The sequence below is a fragment of the Orcinus orca genome, chromosome X (assembly GCF_937001465.1).
Source record: "Orcinus orca chromosome X, mOrcOrc1.1, whole genome shotgun sequence".
NCBI classification, from domain to species: Eukaryota; Metazoa; Chordata; class Mammalia; order Artiodactyla; family Delphinidae; genus Orcinus; species Orcinus orca.
In genome coordinates this window covers 96,304,635-96,324,147 of record NC_064580.1, presented here as the reverse complement: position 1 = coordinate 96,324,147, position 19,513 = coordinate 96,304,635, and the positions used below count along the sequence as shown (strand labels likewise).

General features: G+C 36.5%; 1 protein-coding gene across 5 annotated transcripts in view; it reads left to right on the top strand.

The window, feature by feature from the left end:
* AMMECR1 (AMMECR nuclear protein 1) overlaps positions 1 to 19,513 on the top strand; it is a 109,157-nt gene that overhangs the window by 53,273 nt on the left and 36,371 nt on the right. For 4 of the 5 annotated variants that reach the window (XR_004477876.2, XR_004477877.2, XM_004281534.3 and 1 more), the window contains exon 2: positions 1,160 to 1,270. The exons of the other annotated variant lie outside the window; for it this stretch is intronic. Coding sequence is in view for 2 of the 4 variants with exons in the window: in XM_004281534.3 (XP_004281582.1) it covers positions 1,160 to 1,270 (111 nt within the window). In the remaining 2 variants the exon portion in view is untranslated. The remainder of the gene's footprint in view (positions 1 to 1,159; positions 1,271 to 19,513) is intronic. 5 annotated transcript variants of the gene reach the window in all.

Genomic DNA, 19,513 nt, shown 5'->3' with positions numbered 1-19,513 from the left:
ACTGTGAATACTCATATTAACAGGAACCATCCCCAACTGTAGGGTATTAATCTTTTTACAAAATGTCCTAAAATGTATAAATTAATTTATTTCATAAAATCTGACAAAGTTGCTTCAGTTTAGAAACGAATTGCTTTTAAACGTAACCATTAATTGAGACTATCAGTGCTTTGCTGCAGAATCCAGACATCTACTGTATTAAACTTCATTTAAAACTATATTACCCTTCTTAAAACAACAACAGTCAAAACAACTAAATTATTTTCTTGTTGCCATTTTATTATAATTGATATTTTGATGTTTGATGATTGTATTTGTTGGCAATAATTTTATCTGAAAATTAAGATAAACTTTCTGGTTTCAGAGTATTACTTTGTTAATATTTGCTGTTGTCCTTCACCTCTCCAAACCCTACTCGTTCTTCTAGGCCAAGCTGAAGATGAACAAACTCACTGAAATTTTCTCCTATCCCAGCAGCTTAATTTATGGCATTTTGGACATGGCTTATAGCACTTACTTCCTTTTGCCTTGTGTTAGTTAGCTGTGAACATGCCCTCCTCCTGTACGTTAGTTAGCTGTGAACGTGCCCTCCTCCTGTACTGGCTCCCAGAGAGCAAAGACTATGTTTTAGGCAACTGTGTATCTCCAGTAGCACCTTTCACAGTGCTTTGTACACCCCCCCCCCATACATTCAGTAAGTATTTATTAAATCTGTTTATTTTTTCCCCTGATTTTCTAGACTAGACTTAGGAATCAATCAGTGACTTGAGGTTTAAATGAGGAATGAGGTAGTAATGGCTCTGTAGTCAAGATTGGCCAGGTTTGAGTTCCTACTTCATGATGTATTAACTGTGGGACTGCCTCATCTGTAAGATAGGAATGTTAGTAATAGTATCAGCCTCCCAGAGTTGTTGATGAGGATTAACATAGATAATCCGTTAAGACCATTTATTGGGCTTTCTGACATATAGAATACATTCAATACAGCATAGCTATAATTGTTGCTAAATGCAGTCCTACTGGGCTACATGCTAAGCCCCCGAGGGCCTGTCTTCTGGTCTTTATAGCTCAGGCACCTAAGCTTGATATAGTAAATATTCAACAAATACTTCTTTTAATTGAATTGATTGATTTACCCTATTTTTATCTTCCATTACAGCCCACTGTTTGTAACATGGAAGATTGGTCGAGACAAAAGATTGCGTGGATGCATAGGTACTTTTTCTGCCATGAATTTGCATTCAGGACTCAGGGAGTACACACTTACCAGGTGAAGACCAATTTTTGTTACCTCTGCTTCTACATTTAAAAAAAAAAGAAAAAAACTTAAGAAACTTGAACCTGATACTTTAACTCCTTTTTCTTTCCTGAACTGTCAACATTCTTGACTTCTTTCATGTCAGACTTTTTTCTTTTCTTCGACCATTTGCCTTGTCTCTGATAAAATGTTATTGATATATATTATCATAACATAAAATACTGTGATTACGTGTATTCTGCCATAGATGTCTTAAAGTGTTTTTTTTTTTCTTTCAGTGGCCATCTTATTTTGTATAACTTGAAAATCAATGACCAAATATCTATGGGTTACTTAAATGTATTATTTCCATAATAATAGTCATTGTGTCTTCTTTGTTAGGCTTTAAAAAAATTGTTGATGTCTATTCCATCTCACACATTTTGTTACACTTTTATGTACTTTTGGAATTGAAGGGAGAACCTAAGAAGAAAGTGATGCAACAGCCTGGCAGCATAATCATTCACATTCACACTTTACCCAGAATTAATTGCAGCTTACTTATTTTGTTTCATCCAACACAAGGACAAAGTAATGAATGCCTCATTACAGTTGTTAAGACTTTGTTCTTAATTTCTGAACTCACAAAAAGCTATCTAGCATGCCATCAGATTTTTTTGGTTCAAGTTTAGATTTCTAACAAATTGTGTTCCAAAATTATTTCAAAAGAGGAAAATTCCTTAAATAATAAGCTATTAGCAAAGGAATTTCCTGTTTTTGTTCATATTTCAGGGTGATTATCTGATACAGTTTCTATAGTTGTAATATGCACAGTGTCTGTCCAACAAGAAATTGGTCCCTGCTGACTATTGGTACTTGTGGCAAGTTGCTCAATCTCCAATAGATAAAGTAGTAATTATAGTACTTTGTTCTACGTACTTAATAGGAGTATTAGGGAGATGTCAGGGGAATGAAGTAATAATCAGTCACTGCTTTGCTTCAGGATTAATGTTGTGGAAGATTCATTATTTTACTATAGAATTGCACAAATGCTGCTCATAGCACCAGTTAATAAAATGCTGGCAACTGAGTTTAGTATTCTTATATTTGAAGACGTAGCTCACAGCTACAGGATTTTCTTAGCTTACACTGAAGCCCAGAAAGAAAAGGAAAGGCTTGGAGGGTCATGTTCATTCTTAGATTTTCACAGGTATTAGAAATGGGGTGTTTGGACTTGATTAAATAATAATTAGGCAGAAAGGGGGTTGAAACACACATTCTGGAAATAACTACAACTTACTAAAGATAGTACAGTTATAAGTCTAGGCGTGTTAGATTTTTTTTTCCCTGACACGAAGTACCATGGACTCATTTTGGGACTTTAGCAAATTCTGCCACGACAGGTGCATATGAAATTACATTTTAAATAGCTAATCAAAGGCAATTTATTATATATTTCCTAAAATAAGTTGTTATGAGGAATACCACTTCCTTGGTATTGCTTGAAAAAAGAGTTCTATGGCCAAATAAATTTTGGGAACACGAGTTAAACAAATTTAAACAGCTCTGCTCACTGCAGGGTTTCTCAGAACCTTTTATGTTAATAGTGTGGTGAATCTCTGAGGGATACGGAATGCAGCATTTCCCAGACTTCTTTGACTACAGAACCCTTTTATCCTCCCACCCTCGTGTCTTATGCCATTAGTGCTCCAAGGAACACATTTTCAGAAACAGAAGTATGTTATAAAATTTCCATTTTTCTTTATAGTTGGGGAGCCTGAATTGATAGTATAGAAAACCTTTGTACTTTCAAGTGAAATTGTGGCAGAAATCCCAGTATCAAATATTATATACTTTAGAAATCCTTAGTAGTAGTAACTATAGTAGCAATTTGTTTTTACTTAAAATATGAAATTCTTTTGCCTACATGGATAAAAAGGGGTGAAAATATCCAGTTTTTCTGGACTTGTGAATCTGTCTCCTAGGGCAATTACCAGAAGAATTATAGTATATTTTTTCTGACAATAATATGATTCTGAATGAATCATTCAAATAGTTGGACTTAGAAATTTGCCTACATTTGTATTTGTATTTGTACATATACAGGTGTAGTCTATGGCTCTTCCTGTTTACTTTTCAGCTTTTTCCCCCATGTTTCTCTACAATTTCCTGAAATTGTATACAGCACATTAGAGAGAGATGTGTGTTTGTGTGTGTATATACACATATATGTACCTGGTCTTCTCATTTTTGTTTGGCTTCATTTCTTTTGCTTAATATGATAATAAGAATGAAGTTATTTGGAAGAGACGAACAAAGAAAACAAGCCTTAAAATATACAGTGGCTCTTTTTTCTGGATTCATTTTAGAGTCAAAACTGTGGCATCATTTAAAAAAGTTGCAGGATAATGTTTTTCAGTCCCATAGGGCACTTATCCTTTCTACATGCTGTTGTTATTAGTGGTATTAATAGCTACCATTTACTAAGAAGTTACTACATGTCAGACACTGCAGAGGAGCCTTTATATGCATGGTCCTCACAACAACTCTTAGGTATTAATATCCACATTATAAAAATGAGGAAACTGAGATTTAGATAATTTAACTAGTACACCCGCTCACACATCTAGTTAGTGGTAGAAACAGGATTCAAACCCAGGCCATCTGACTGCAAAGTCCAAGTCCAAGCTCTTAACTACTACATTTAAGGTAAGATAAAATAAAATTTTCTGAGAATATATGTTTTGTAGCTTCATGGTGAAAATAATGAACTTGAAAGCAGGTTCCTATAAATTGTTTAATCATGGGTCAATAATTCTTCAAAAATTCTAGTTAGCAGTTAAGACTGAAATTTTAGAACATTATTTTAAATTCCAGAAAGGCCATAGATGGGATCATAAAGAGTATATAACTCAGGGTTGCATAGACTAGTCAGAAGAAAATTGACTTGGATTAATACTGTAGAAAAGGATAATGCTTATTACAAAAATGTACTACTGTATGGTATGAAATTGTGTTCTTTGGCTACATGTAAATAATGGCTTAGACTTCAAGAGGAATACAATTCTTCCGAACATAATTGTTGGTGATTCTTGGAGTCTGGTCTTAAAACCTATAAATCATAAAACTTATAAATGGAATCAAATGAACTTAGGGTATTTGGGATAAAAGGGAAGGAGAGAGCAAAACAAAAAATAAACAGTGAAATTAAAGACTCATCAGGTATAGGTGTCTTTTTAAAAAAAATTAGGGTATCTGGTTACTCACTGTCTTCATCTGTGACTAGATAGATTATTATTCAGTTTTCATAACGTTACCCAGCTATACTCTTTATTTTTTATTGTAAAATATGCATACCATAACATTTACCACTTTAACCAATTTCAAGTGTATAATTCTGTGGCCCTAAGTACATTCACATTGATGTGCAACCACCCACCATAAATGTCCAGAACTTTTTCATTTTCCCCAACCGAAACGCTGTACCCACTGAACACTAACTCCCCATTTCCCCTTCCCCCAGCCCGACAGCCATCCTTCTACTTTGTCTCTATGAATTTAACTCTTCTAGGTGCTTCACAAAAGTGGAATCATACAGTACGTGTCCTTTCGTGACTGGCTCATTTTCATTTGGCATAATGTCTTCAAGGTGCATCCGTGTTGTAGCATGTGTTAGAATTTCCTTCCTTTTTAAGGCTGAATAATATTCCACTGTGTGCATCTACCACATTTTGTTTGTCCATTCATCCATGCATGGAAACTTGGGTGGCTTCTACTTTTTGACTATTGCACATAACGCTACTATGGACATGGGCACGCAAAAATCCGTATGAGTACCCTTTCTTTTTTAAAAAGCTAACCATTTTATAGAGGATAATGATCTAGTTTGTTTGTGGTCCCTTAATCTCTGAAACCTAAATGTAAAAAATGACCAGGTACTTTTTAAATGAAATGCCTATCCTGGATTAAGTTTTTATGTATAAATATACGGTTTTAAAATGAAAATACTTGTCATAGTCAAGTTTTATGTTCTCCTAATTGAATTTTTGATTTATTGTAGACTGGAATAAGACCTTATAAGTAGGCTGAGGATTTCTCCCAATTGTAAAAATACATAGTTTCTGTGCAGGTAGCAGGAAAACTTTGTGAGAATTACCACATTGAACTATTAAATAGACTATTATTTCCTTGACCTGAGTAAAAGCAGGAAAGATTATAGCAAATAAGAAGCAGGATGGAGAGCTCAGAATTATTGATAGAAGTTTATCCATGGTGAAATTAAAGTTCACAGATTAGTGTATTTATTAGTGGTCAAAACTTCAAGGTAGAAATATTCTTTGTCCCACTTGAAAAAGAATAATTTCTAGTACTCATCAAGCTAGTTGCATTAGTGGCTTTTACATGTTAGAAAGCAAAGACAAATTTGTTTCCTCTTTTTTAGTACTTAGATTATATAGTTTTATAAAGAGGAGAATTACAATTAATATAGACGAACACAAACATCTCAGTCAAAGAAAATTCCTTAAAATCTTGGTTAATAATTTTCCAGTGAAGTGTAGGTCTATTTCTTTCTCTTCTTTTTAAATATCTTTATTGGAGTATAATTGCTTTACAATGGTGTGTTAGTTTCTGCTTTATAACAGAGTGAATCAGTTATATATATACATATGTTCCCATATCTCTTCCTTCTTGCGTCTCCCTCCCTCCCACCCTCCCTATCCCACCCCTCTAGGTGGTCACAAAGCACCGAGCTGATCTCCCTGTGCTATGCAGCTGCTTCCCACTAGCTATCTACCTTACGTTTGGTAGTGTATATATGTCCATGCCACTCTCTCGCTTTGTCACAGCTTACCCTTCCCCCTCCCCATATCCTCAAGTCCATTCTCTAGTAGGTCTGTGTCTTTATTCCCGTATTACCCCTAGGTTCTTCATGACCTTGTCTTAGATTCCCTGTATATGTGTTAGCATACGGTATTTGTTTTTCTCTTTCTGACTTACTTCACTCTGTGTGACAGACTCTAGGTCCATCCACCTCACTACAAATATCTCAATTTCGTTTCTTTTTATGGCTGAGTAATATTCCATTGTACTAGGTCTATTTCTTTATGTAAATTCAAGTTGATAGTACTTTTTCTAGAATATGTAAGTGATTGATAGATGTGTTCTTATTTCATCAAACAGGAATATGGCCTATCATCACGCTTAAAAGACTGTCTTTCCTTTCTTCCCCCTTTACTTGGTTGTTCTTAGCCGTCTTGGCAGTGAAATAATTATGCAGGTGCAGGCAGTGTCTGGAGCTTGATTCAGAACTATGCCACTTTGTTGCACTGCTTAATTCTGAGAAAATAGTAAGGGAGGTTTGTTCTTTCTAGGGAATAGGGTGACCACATAAAAGGTGATGTGTTTTTTTGTGTGTGTGAGAGTGAGGTAAGGGGGTGTGTGTGTGTGTGTGTGTGTGTGTGTGTGTGTGTGTGTGTGTAGGGGGGGATGAGGGAGAGAGGATGATTGTTTGTTTACATGTTACAAATGTTCACTTACTATTAGGCTTTTGGGGATACTGCAAATAGCTAACAGACCTACTTTATTACTTTCAAAGGTCCTGGCTAGATTGGGTACTTTTGGGTAACTAGATTCATTGTAAACCAAGTTTGCTTTTATATTTTGGTGTTGTAATCTGGCATTTTTCTAAAGCAGTATGAGTTTAAAACCACTGAAAGCAGCATAATTATATTTTCCGCCTCAGGGCGGACTATTTTGTGATTATTCTTTTTCTTGATTATTTTAGGTAACTAGACTTGGCTCACTGTGAATAATTAGTTTAAGCCAGCTCCCCCTACTCCTCACGGTAATATCAGCCGGATTGATTTTTCTTATGAAAAGAAAAGCTGTACATGAGTCACTCACTTCTGACTGTACACTCTTGTCAGCGAAGCTCATTCTGGAGATGTTAAGGCCAGACTGTTTTTGGCAAGTGTCTGCGGCAAGGCTCCTGGCTAAAATATGCTTTTTGGAGAGAGAAATTAGATCTGTCAAAAACACTATGCAAAATTAATTATCTTAATTTACAATCTACATTTTGTTGCCTTTTACAAAAGGTGGCATGGCTTGAGTCCTAAAAGGTATACCTAATTTGTTAGTTTCAGTGTATAAATTACCAAATGAGAAATTAAGTGTTTGTCAGATTTCATAAGCATTTAATTTGAGGTGTAGTTTGGAACCTAGATTGTTACATGCCTCTTACTCGAAATTATCCATAGAATAGCACAGCTAAATATAATCTGTGGAGTCCTGGAATCTTGATTTTAGCCGCTAGTCAATGCACTCCTTCATTATCCCGTGGTTGTGCTAATGTGCAGAGATGTGGCCAAAAACTGGCCAGGAGAAACCAAAGAGCAAGAACCATTCCCAGTATGGGTGATGACTCCTGAGTTACAGAGAATTATCTGAATTCATATAGCACCTACTGCCACAGAAATTAAGTGTAGTGAGTATATCAGATTCTAGTTCCTTATCACATCTTTCAGATTTTCAGAGTCTCTACTTGGAATCCCTATGCTGCTTTGATTAAGAGCCACAGGCACAATGCCTTTGGGTAGAAAATCAGAAAACGCCATCTGAAAAAGGTGAAGGTGTGAGAGAAGCTGAAAATGGGTTTTTGCCCTGTCAGAGCTCTTGGTTTCTGTGTTTCATAAGGAGAGGGTAAACTACAGGAAATTGACCCTATTCTTTTTTTTTTTAACATCTTTATTGGAGTATAATTGCTTTACAATGGTGCGCTAGTTTCCGCCCTACAACAAAATGAATCAGCTATATATACACATACTTTCCCATATCTCCTCCCTCTTGCGTCTCCCTCCCTCCCCCCCTCCCCATCCCACCCCTCCAGGCGATCACAAAGCACCGAGCTGATCTCCCTGTGCTATGAGGCTGCGACCCTATTCTTACATCTAACTCTAAACCTTACCCCTTTGCTCTTTCTCCCTTTAATTATGTTTAAACAGTTCATCCTGTAAATCTAGTCTAAATTTTGCCTTAGGAGTTTATGATGTAGTAGGAGAGAGAAGCTATATAAATAATTACAGTCCTAGGTAGAGAGTGACTTTTGCCAAAAAGTCAGAGGTGGTGATAATGGATGAACAGATATTCTACATCTGTAATAAAAGCAGAAATGTATTTAAAGCAATTTATGAAATTATTTTATTTGGTCCATCCCTACTTCACTTTGAGTAAAAGCAGAACACTTTATACCACTTTTTGGTTTGTTTTTATCCTACGTGGACAAAAAAAAAGTCCAGATTACAGGGATGTGCGTAAATTATTATTATCAAAGTGACCACATACAAGGTATTGGGTGTTTTGAGAGATTTTACTAACACATATTTTGAAGGGAGGCGGAATGAACTTGCTATGGAAAAAAATAAAACCTCAGAAACAGAGTACCCACACACACACTCTTCACCAAAGAATATCTAGAACCAGTTGGATTATAGCCTGATGCGTGGCAAATGAAGAAAATTAAAAGTTAACAGTTTAGATTCCACTTTCCTCTTGTCCCATTAAAATAAATTCATATTTTGTGTCAGTCCAGTAAACTGATATCTACCTCCTTTCCTGAGAATCATTGCTTGAGATATTCTTCATTTTTTCTGATGAAGGATGAAGTGGTAAAGATAAGTTAGAGCACAAAATTGTATGAAATTATTATCATATTAGATGTGGTCTAAAATCATACCATAGGCATTTAACAATATATTTACTTTTGTCTGAACATTTAAAAAATAAATATTGGGTCTCCTTATAAATGTCTGAAGTATTTGAGTCATTAGGGCCTGAACGAACAAGAGAACAGATTTGTGTCTTAGTGTTCTGGAAGAATAAGATGCTCACACCAATGTATGCTCAAGGCGGCTGTTCATTCTAGAATATCATGCAAATAATATACTCTTACCACTCTAGGGGACAATGTTGCTAGTAATTTGAGTACTCTAAAATAATTGAATGTTGAGGTTTTTGTGCAGCAATTTAATATTAAATTTTCAGCTATTATTTTATGAGCATGAGCAAATGCTTTTTAAAAGATTTCCTTAAAAGGCAAAAGAAACAGCCCTCCTCTGTGATCTTTGCCCTTCCCCAAAACTTTCAACTACCTCATACGTGGATATCCAAAGTAGTAGACTTTGGAAAACATTTCCTTTTCGTTATTGATAACAATTTGGTGTTCTTTAAAGCCTAAACACTTGTTAGCCCTTTATCTTGCATTATAAATATTTAGAAATATTTAGAATATTTATATTTATATTTAGAATATTTATATTTAGAATTTATATTTATATTTAGAATTTATATTTATATTTAGAATATTTATATTTAGAATTTTATATTTATATTTATTATTTATATTTATTTATTATTATATTATATATATATTATATATATTATATATATATATTATATATAATATATATATTATATATATAATATATATATAATATATATATATTATATTATATTATTTATATTATTTATATTTATTATTTAGAATATTTATATTTAGAATTTATATTTATATTTAGAATATTTAGAAACAATTTCCAGATTTTTTTACATTCTCTCTCACTTTTTAAATAAAGAGTAAACATTCAGTATGTCTTGTTCTAAAGAGCTACATTTTCTGAGCTGCTTCTTGTTAACAAAGTAAATTAAAACACCCATACTATATAACAAATAAAGTAGGCAGGGACAAATGGTAACTTAAAAAAAGTTCTACTGGAATAAGAATTTCATAGGTGCTAAGGATTTTTAAAGGTGAAAATTGGTATTTAACACCTTCTATTGAGAATGTAGCTCTAATTATTGTTAATATCAAATGTACATTTTTAGTATGTTTAAAATTTAAAAGTGAAGAGAGTACATTAGATTCATAAAGTATAGATTTACAGTTGGTCTCATGTTCAGAAAACTTTTCTATTAGTTTTACAATTTTACTTCAGCTCACGAAGCTATCTTGTAAATAATCGAAAGTATAGGCTTCATCATTCAAATTAGGTTAGCAGGTTATATCCCATATTTAAGCCTCATTTTTAACATTTATTCATTGACGTGCCAACTCTTGTGTCCTTTCTAGTGGTGAAAGAGAAGATCAGAAAAAGCCATAAAATAAATCCTTCAGAAGCTTTAATTAAAGGGATTGCCCAGAACTCAACTTCCCGTCCCTACACCCGGCTACTTTCAGGACTGACTTATATGTTCCACAAAGCTGATTTAAAAGGTTACCACTTCACTAAAGATGGGAGGAAAGAGGATCTCTCTTAAAAATTCTTCAGGCTGGGCTTCCCTGGTGGTGCAGTGGTTGAGAGTCCGCCTGCCGATGCAGGGGACACGGGTTCGTGCCCCGGTCCGGGAAGATCCCACGTGCCGCGGAGTGGCTGGGCCCGTGAGCCATGGCCACAGCCTGCGCGTCCGGAGCCTGTGCTCCGCAGTGGGAGAGGCCACAGCAGTGAGAGGCCTGCGTACCACAAAAAAGAAAATTCTTCAGTCTGCTTTAAACCTAAGCCATTCTTCTAAGATGGCCTTCTGTTGCTCTTTGGCTAAGGGGGATTGATTTGCTTACCTAGGTAGGGAGAAGCCTGCTAATAAACCTTTTAAATGAGTGGAGCTGCATTGCAATATTATGAAGAGCAGTAAATAACCATACACTGTGGTTAGACTTCCACTGCTAATGAGGTCACAGGTTTAATCCCCATTTGGACCACTTCACTTTGTTTTGCTCTGACTCACAGCCTGCACCCTAGACCCTGGGCAGTGGATTATAAGGGGCCTCAGGTAAGAGCATGTGGATGATCCAGTACCACACCCCAAACCTCAGCATTGTCTCAGCATATGAAACATGCTGCATTTGGAGTACCCCAAACTGAGCTGTCTCAGAAGTAGTTAATAGTAAGTCTAATAATAATTGCTTTGAATCTCAAAGAAAACTAAGAGAATGTTAAAAATGTTAGTTTCTTTTCACAAGCTCTCTGAAGAGAGCCAATGTGACGTTGGAAAAAGAGCTCTTTGGAGTAGCGGTGGGACTGAGAACACAGGTTGGGTTTCAACAGGCCTGAAAATTGCTGTGGACAAAAGGGGAGATCTCTGGTTGGATCCCTGGCCTCAGAGCAGCCTGGAGAAATTGTGTCTTAGTTCCTTTTTCCTGAATTTCCACCTCTAATAAAGAGTAGTGGCTAGGGATGGGAGTCATCCCAGATAACAGTGGATTTCAGCTAAAGCAACTCCTAAGCACTTCAGTGGTGAAAGGATGACTGTTAAATTCATAAGGTTATAAAGACATGTTATAAAATGTAATTGCTCTTTTTAAAAGACATTTTTTTGAAAAGGCTGCCTTTGAAGGTTGTCATCTCTGGTGTATTGAGATGTTCCTGTGCCTCATGTATCAGCTCACTAAGGTGTGTGTCTACTGTCTAAGCGTCTGTGCCCTCCCATGCTGTTGCATCGTCCTCTTCATAGCTTTTGTTACTGCTCAGAGCAGCTCAGTTACCCCATCAGCCAATATGGGCACAGACGTACCCACCGGCATGACTAAACTCTCCTCAGTTATTGTTAATCCTTATACCCGAGACAAGAAGCGCCCCCTCTGTCTACCCATCTTGTCTAGAGTAAAATTAGAGTCATTTCAAAGCCTGTATTTCACTCAGAATAAAGTTAATGTTCTAAAGTGCCACCATCCTTTGTCTGCCCCTGCCTCTCCCCCCCGTCTCCTATTCCCATCCTTCTTAAAAAGCACAGCATCAGAGACCCTAACCTCACACTCCAGCCATGCACAGTTATTCGCCACTTGCCAAGTGTAGTCTTTTGTGTCTCTCTGGCTTTGAACATTTTTTTTTCTCTGCCAACCACACCTCTCTCCATTTCCAGCCAGTCAACTCCTACTCATCCTTCAAGACTCAGCTTGCTCATTACTTCCTCTGAGATTTCCTAGACACTCCCCAGCAAAGCTGGTCCGTCTCTGTGTTCTCATAGCACTTTGTTCAGGCCTCTATTATAACACTTAATATATTGGATTGTAATGATTAGCTTTACATGTTTGTCTCTCCCTTTTGAAATTGCTCTCAGCAGTAGTTTAGCAAGCCACATCAAAGCAAATCAACAGAAACCAGGCTCATGACTTTGTAGCAACTTTCCCCGATCCCGAGAACCATTTTTACTCTTTTCCCTTTCTGTCTACTTCTGTTAGCTTAGGTTTGTCAACTTCTCTTGCTGCCAGTGTGCTTGAGCTGGTAGGAGTTGCCGATGCTGATTGGTAGTGAGAGGGGTAGTTTAAGGCCACTTGGAGTTAGACTGAGCCAGGGGACAGTGTACCCAGTACACTTTAGAAAGCAGGTTAACATAAGGTCAATCTCTTGTTATAAGTGCTATAAGTGATTGAGTTGATGCTCACCATGGAACCATATAGCTGGAAGACATCCTTAGAAGTCATCTTAGTCCAACCCCTATCAGGTACTTTAAAGTATCCCAAGAAATGAGCATCTAGCTTCTGTCTGAATCTCTCCACTGACTTGGAACTCACTACCAGTTAAGTAGTCATTTCATTCTCAAACACCTCTAAACCCACCACCACAGCTCCCGTTACCACATAGCTATAGTTGAAGTGCCAGGAGTCAAAGATTGCCTGTATTTAGCACTTTATCCTTTATAGAAAGCCACATTAACCAGCAGTGGTTAAACTTGCCCTCTGAGTAATGGCTGAGTCTTTAGAAGTTTAGGAGTGGTAAGATACACAGCTTTACTCCCATCCACCCACTCATAACAATTTTAACAATTTTAACTGGCCCCTTATTGAAACCTTTGAAGCTGCTGCCACCGCATCTTCTCTCACTGCCTACATTAGACTTCTGGAATTGGCTGGGCCAGAGAGTCCACAGATTCTGAGATAGAACTGGCACTAGAACTTTTAGTACCCCCAACAATTTATCACACAAAATTGTGTTGGAGTTAGAACACAGGTCCTCTGACATCACCAGGGAGACTGTCACTACAATTTCCACAATAGAAGGGATCCATAAAAGTATGTAAATTTATTTATTTTAGTTTTATGTTAAGAAGCATACAGTTTCAAGGCACCCTGTAATAAAATAATCATTTTGTGATGTGACATCTCACCGTCAAGTTATCTGCCTTGGGTCAAGTTTTTGGCATATTTCTGTAAAGTGAAGAATGCCCTTGGAGCTATTCAACCAAAACTACAGGTGTAGTAGGATATGTGTATTGAGAAGCCCGAAGCAAAACATATACACACACACACACACACACACACACACACACACACACACACACACAAACTCATATATATATGAAGTTTGCTCATATCTTAGATTTCCATATTTTTTCCAAACATGCCTCCAACATACTACTAGTTATATTTCCTAAGCACAATAATAACTTCTATTTTTGTGGGTGTGCTGGACCTGTCCTAAGTATTTTATATAAGTTACCTCATTTAATCTTTTCAACAACGTGAAGTTGAAGGTATTTCACATATTACAGTTAGGGAAAACCGGGGCTTAGAGAGGTTGAGTGACTTGCTGAATGACAGCTAATATTTACATGACAGTACCTGAATTTGAACCTGATTCTGTCAAAGTCTGTGTTCCCAACCACATTGCTATACTGTTCCCCTCCAGTAACATCACTCCCGCTTCTCCCATGAAGGCTTCTTATAGCTGTTTGTTCTGCTAACTCAACTGGTATCCCCTGGTCTCAGCTCACAGGAAAGACAAACAAACATTGAATAACTTTTCATTCAGGGACTCAGTTTCTTAACTCAGGAATCCAGAAATCTCCCTTACACCCTCAGCCTGTTCATTCCAGTCTTACTCAACTTCTCCTGAGTTCTCTTTCCTTTTAGAATCCTGCAGTGCAATGTCTCCCTCATGTGCCTTTTTTCTTCACAGCTATCCTGTCAGTCCAGTTTGGTGTTCTGAACTCCCGTAGTCCCATCAGAATTGATCAGTCTCTCAGGGATACACACTTCCCAAGCTTTGATCTCTCTCTGTGCAATTTTTGCATCTAATATCAGCGAGTTTCCATGGAATACTAGTTCAGCCTTTAGGTTTCTAGCCAGGCATAACCCACTGAAATCTACTGTGACTTTTCAGGGGCTCTGCTCTTCTCAACAGTCAGTCAAAAGGGAGACATCATTTCGGGGGTCAGAAATAAGTCTGTTCCTTGGAAATTATAATTAAGGAAACATATTCCAAATATCTAGGTGATTCAGGCCAAATTTATTGCCTTAGTTTTCATTTTTACAACTTGAGTTCCTTAGGGCAACTTATAAAACAAGAAACAGCTATATAAATGAAGGACAAATATATCCATGATGGACATTTTTCTTATAGTAATAAAAAAGGAATTTCAGGAAAGAATTGTATGTATTTGGTCATGGACTATGTCAGTTTTACCAAACTTAGATTTCTTACAATCATAGGGTTTAAAAAAATAAAACGATCCAGTTTTTGTCTCTCTCTTACTGCAGCTGGGATTCAGGGATCTGAGTATTTGGAAGACAGGGAAGATTTTTTAAATGTATTTTTTAAAATCGTATGCAAGTCTTTTATGGGTGCATTATCTTTTTTAAATTTTGAGGTGAATGGTAATAAAAACTTTAGAACCACAGGCTTTGTGAATATCTTCTGTTTTTGCCCCTGATCCGTTTAAAAATTTTTCTATGTCTATAACAAGTAATACATCGTTGGAAGTCTATTTTCAGGAGGGTTATTTTAAAATCTGACAGGAAAATACCTTTCAAAATTTATATTCATATACTGCCTGTTAATTATTGTAAACTTAATAGCAGTGTTGGTTGGTACATTGTCCATGTCACATGTTTCTTAATAGGCTTTCAAGAATTTTGCCAGTATAAGAAGTCATTTCATATATTCAAGGTCCAACATACCAGAGACTCAATCATGGCAACATGGCAAATTAATGATGCAGTGGAGGAGAAACCAGCAGATGGCTTGGGGATGCTAGCCCAGAAATTAGTAACATATTTAGTCTTTGGGATGCCAGTGAAGCTAAACAAGGCACTTAAGTGTTATTTGTAGGCTTACGTCATAGGCCAAATAGGTGGGAAGAAAGGGTGACGGGGGCATGATAGAGCAGAAATTCTGTGGAATTGTTTAATGTCAGAGTTGATTGCTGCTGTTCTGTCTCTTGCCTTAGGTGTATCCCATTTTAAGTTCAAGACTAAGAAAACCTTTCAGAGAGAAAATTGAAAAATTTCAAAGCAAATAAATTAGTAAATGCTCATGGCTGTCAAGTTTCACGTTGCAGATTCCATCTTCTGTTTCCCAAAGGATTCATCCAGGGTTTTCCCCAAACCCCCAGAGTTACTGCTGCTTTTTTGTGTGTGCTCATTACACACTGCTTGGTGCCTCTGTTACAGCACTTGCTTTATCTTGCCTTGCAGTGTCCTTAGTTTCTTACATGATTGTCTTCCCTACCTAGATGGATAGTCCCTTGAGGACCTGGGCTAAATTTTTCACATCTTTGCACCCCTTAAGTAGCTGTGGGGGATTAGGCATAGATCAAAATAAATGTTTGAATAAGAGAGTTCCCTTAGTATACTGAAATAATTGTTTACTTAGGTACATAAGGTAATTAAAGAAAATGTTAGGACCCTATGCAAGGGAAGTGGGAAATGAAGATTAAAGCATCTCTGAACATGTAAACCATAGGACAATAAAATTATTTTACAAAAGCAATTTACTTTCATTTTTAGGAACCTAGATATAACCTAAGGTGAGACATATCTGTATTTTGTTCTCTATTTATAATTTTAACCCAAAGAGTTTTTTAACACCTTATTTGCTTTACAGTTGCATCAGCTGTCATTTAATGAAGGATGGGAACACAGTTCTTATGAGAAGCTTTTCAAGGTTGACAAAATATTTCAGCATCCTAGTTGCAGCTGCTAAGTTTTGCTATTATAAAGTGAAACAACTGAAATAAAAGTTTAACATGTGCTTCCATATATACTAATTCTACAAATGTGATGAATGAGAAACAGAAATAGCCTGAAAAAAGGAAATGAGAGTGATATTTAACGTCCTGTATATTACCTGTAGTGCACAATTGCGACTTATAAGCATTTGGTACCACGAGGCTGATTATTAGAATTGTTTCACGAGGGACATTTTATTCCCAGTGGCACTACTGTCCAGGTATTTTTTTTAAGTCCTCGGAGATGGCCATTTCTGGGAAGTTTTACATGTACTTCCTAGTCTTAAAAAGGTTTGGGTTAGTGGGTGATGGTTTGTCAGAAATGATCTTTCTGTGATGGCCAGACACCTTGCGGGGATCAAAGTTTGAGGTGAGCAATCCCAGGTAATGTCTTCGTGTGGTGCCATTTATTAGTGTCTAGTTAACTATGCTTGAATCTGTTAATGGATGAAACCACACAGAAAGGCTGTGTTGACATAGAAATAAAACTTGAATTCAACGAACAAAACAGTACTTCACCCCCTCTTTCCCAATGAAGAAGGTTTGGGCTAGGGATTGCGACAACATTTTGATCATTTATTTATTAGCAAGTTCAAGAAAGTCCCCTTGAGAGATGCCTCAAGGGCTCCCATTTGTGATTATTTGTGGGAATATTCGCTCAGGGAGTGGATCCTACCCTACTGTGAGCCCGACTTTCCTTGTCATTCCCCCTGCGATAAATACTATGCAATACTTGTCTGTGTAACAAATAAACAGTTTGGGGATTAAATAGAATGCAGTGGAAAAAAAGAAGTCCTTTTGATATGCATTTGATAGGAATGTGTTAATTTCAACAAAACATCTGGTATAAAAAAAGTTGTGAATGCAGGACATCTGAGGGAGTTGTGGAAGGAGAAGGGATTTACTGTGCTTAACAATTGCCAGTAGTCAGGCCACTTCCAAGTTGTGATTTTGTCAGACTTGGAAATTAAGTGGGATCAAATCTACTCAGCCCTTCAGTGGGAGAAGATCTAAATCCAGCTGCAGCAAGGAGCAGTTTACTGATTAAGAACTAAGGCTGTACCCAGTGTCTCTTCGCTAGTTTTCATGCTATTAAGGGCAATGCTTAATATTGCCCTTTTTATATTCTGGGTAAAAAAAAAAAAAAAAAGACTGCCTTTGTGGTTTACTGGTTGAACTTGTACAGCTGAATCTACAGTAAAAGATCTTTCTTGGCGTTATTTTACTACAGATTTCAGTGTTCTTACTGTTCTACTTATTTTCTTAATAAGGTAATTCAAACTTAGAATAGTTACTGTAGTTTCAAAGCTTGATTGAAAGATGCATTCAGTATTTTCTCTAAATAAGCAGCAATTATAACAGCACAGCTGTAGTTAAAGATAGAATTTATTATGAATCCTGGCAGTCTTGCTTCTCAATTACACCAGGCTGAAATAAGGTTTATTCAGTTCAATTCCACATTTATTGAGCACTTAACTCAGCATGATACTGTACCAGGTACTGTGGAGCTACAAAGATGAACAATGCATGATATCTACCCTCCATGAGCTTGTAGTCTTGTAAGAGAGATGGATGGACACACAAAAGAACAATGAGGAAGAAAGCATAAGTGCTATTTAGATGTATAAACAACACTACTGGAAGTTAGAGGAATTAGCTGTGGTTGGACAGACTGTAGAAGGTTTTACAGAAGAACTGACATTTAAGCTGAACCTCTGTGGACATTTATGACTCCATTTCAACATTTAAAAGTGAGGATGTGGAGAGGGTATGCATTATGTGTCCAAAAAACATCCTGAGCCAAATGCAAGGAGGCGGAACAGTGTATGTTGTTTGGGGGAGAGCAGTGAGTAACCCTGTGTGGCTTGAGCTCCAGTGAGAACAGTGGGAGAGAAAATGATAGACTGGGGCTGGATTTTTTTTTCTAATAGCATTAAGTTGCTGTTGAAAGATTTTCAGCAGAGTAAGAAGATCATTAGGGATGACTCCGGCTGCTTGTACATCGGATGGAGTGAAAAGGATAGAGATGAGAGACAGAACAGTGCAGAGGCTAATTTTAAATATTCCAAATGAGAGATGCTACAGGCCTGAATTAGATTAGTAGCAGGAAGGATGTAAAGAACAAGATGAGACTGTATGTGGGGAGTAAGGTAAAGGGAAGAGTTGACGATGGCTCCAAAGGTTCTTTCTTTTGTGACGGGGAGATGGCACAATTACAAGTGATAGGCAACACGGGAAGAGGTATACTTTTGACACATTGCTTGTAGAAGAGTCATTTTTAATGTCAAAGTAATTTTGGCTTTAATCTTAGGTTATCTTTTTTTCTGAATTTGAGCCTTGAAGATTTTTTAAATTAAAATTTTATTGAAAATTGTTTCCTTTCAACGGTAGTGAGAGTGAAGTATCCTCTTTAATGTATTATTGTCTTATTTCACTTCTGTTTTCCTCCAGTTTTGCTGAGGTATAATTGCCATACAGCACTTTTTAAGTTTAAGGTGTGCAGCATCATGACTTGACTTACACATATCATGAAATGGTGACCACAGTAAGTTTAGTAAACATCCATCATCTCATATAGATAAAAGGAAAAGAAAAAAAAGTTTTTCCTTGTGACGAGAACTCTTACGATTTACTCTCTTAACAGCTTTCATATATAACATACAGCAGTGCTAATTATGTTTATCATGTTGTACATTACATCCCTGGTTCTTATTTATCTTATAACTGGAAGTTTGTGCCTTTGACTGCCTTCATCCAGTTCCCCCTCCCCTCACACCCACCTCTGGTAGCCACAAATCTCATCTCCTTTCCTATGAGTTTGTTTTTGAAGTACAGTTGTCCTACAACAGTGTGTTAGTTCCTGTTGCACAACATAGTGATTTGATATTTCTGTACATTTCAAAACGATCACCACGATAACTCTAGTTACCATCTGTCACCATGCAAAGATATTAGGTAATTATCGACTATATTCCCCACACCGTACATTTCATTCCCGTGACTCGTTTATTTTGCAACTGGAAGTTTGTATTGATACTTCTTAATCTCCTTCACTTTAAAAAAAAAAAAATATATATATATATAATTTTATCGGATAGTATTATTATTTAATATATTATTTTATATAAAGGCATAATAAGGAAAATAGGGGAACAAGATCCTTGATATCATTATTTGCTTTTAGCCCATGCCACAAAGCAAAACTCAGAAAATAAAAGATAATTTTTATAGGCTACACTTGCTTGAAAAAACATTGATGTTGAAACATTTGTTAATGTA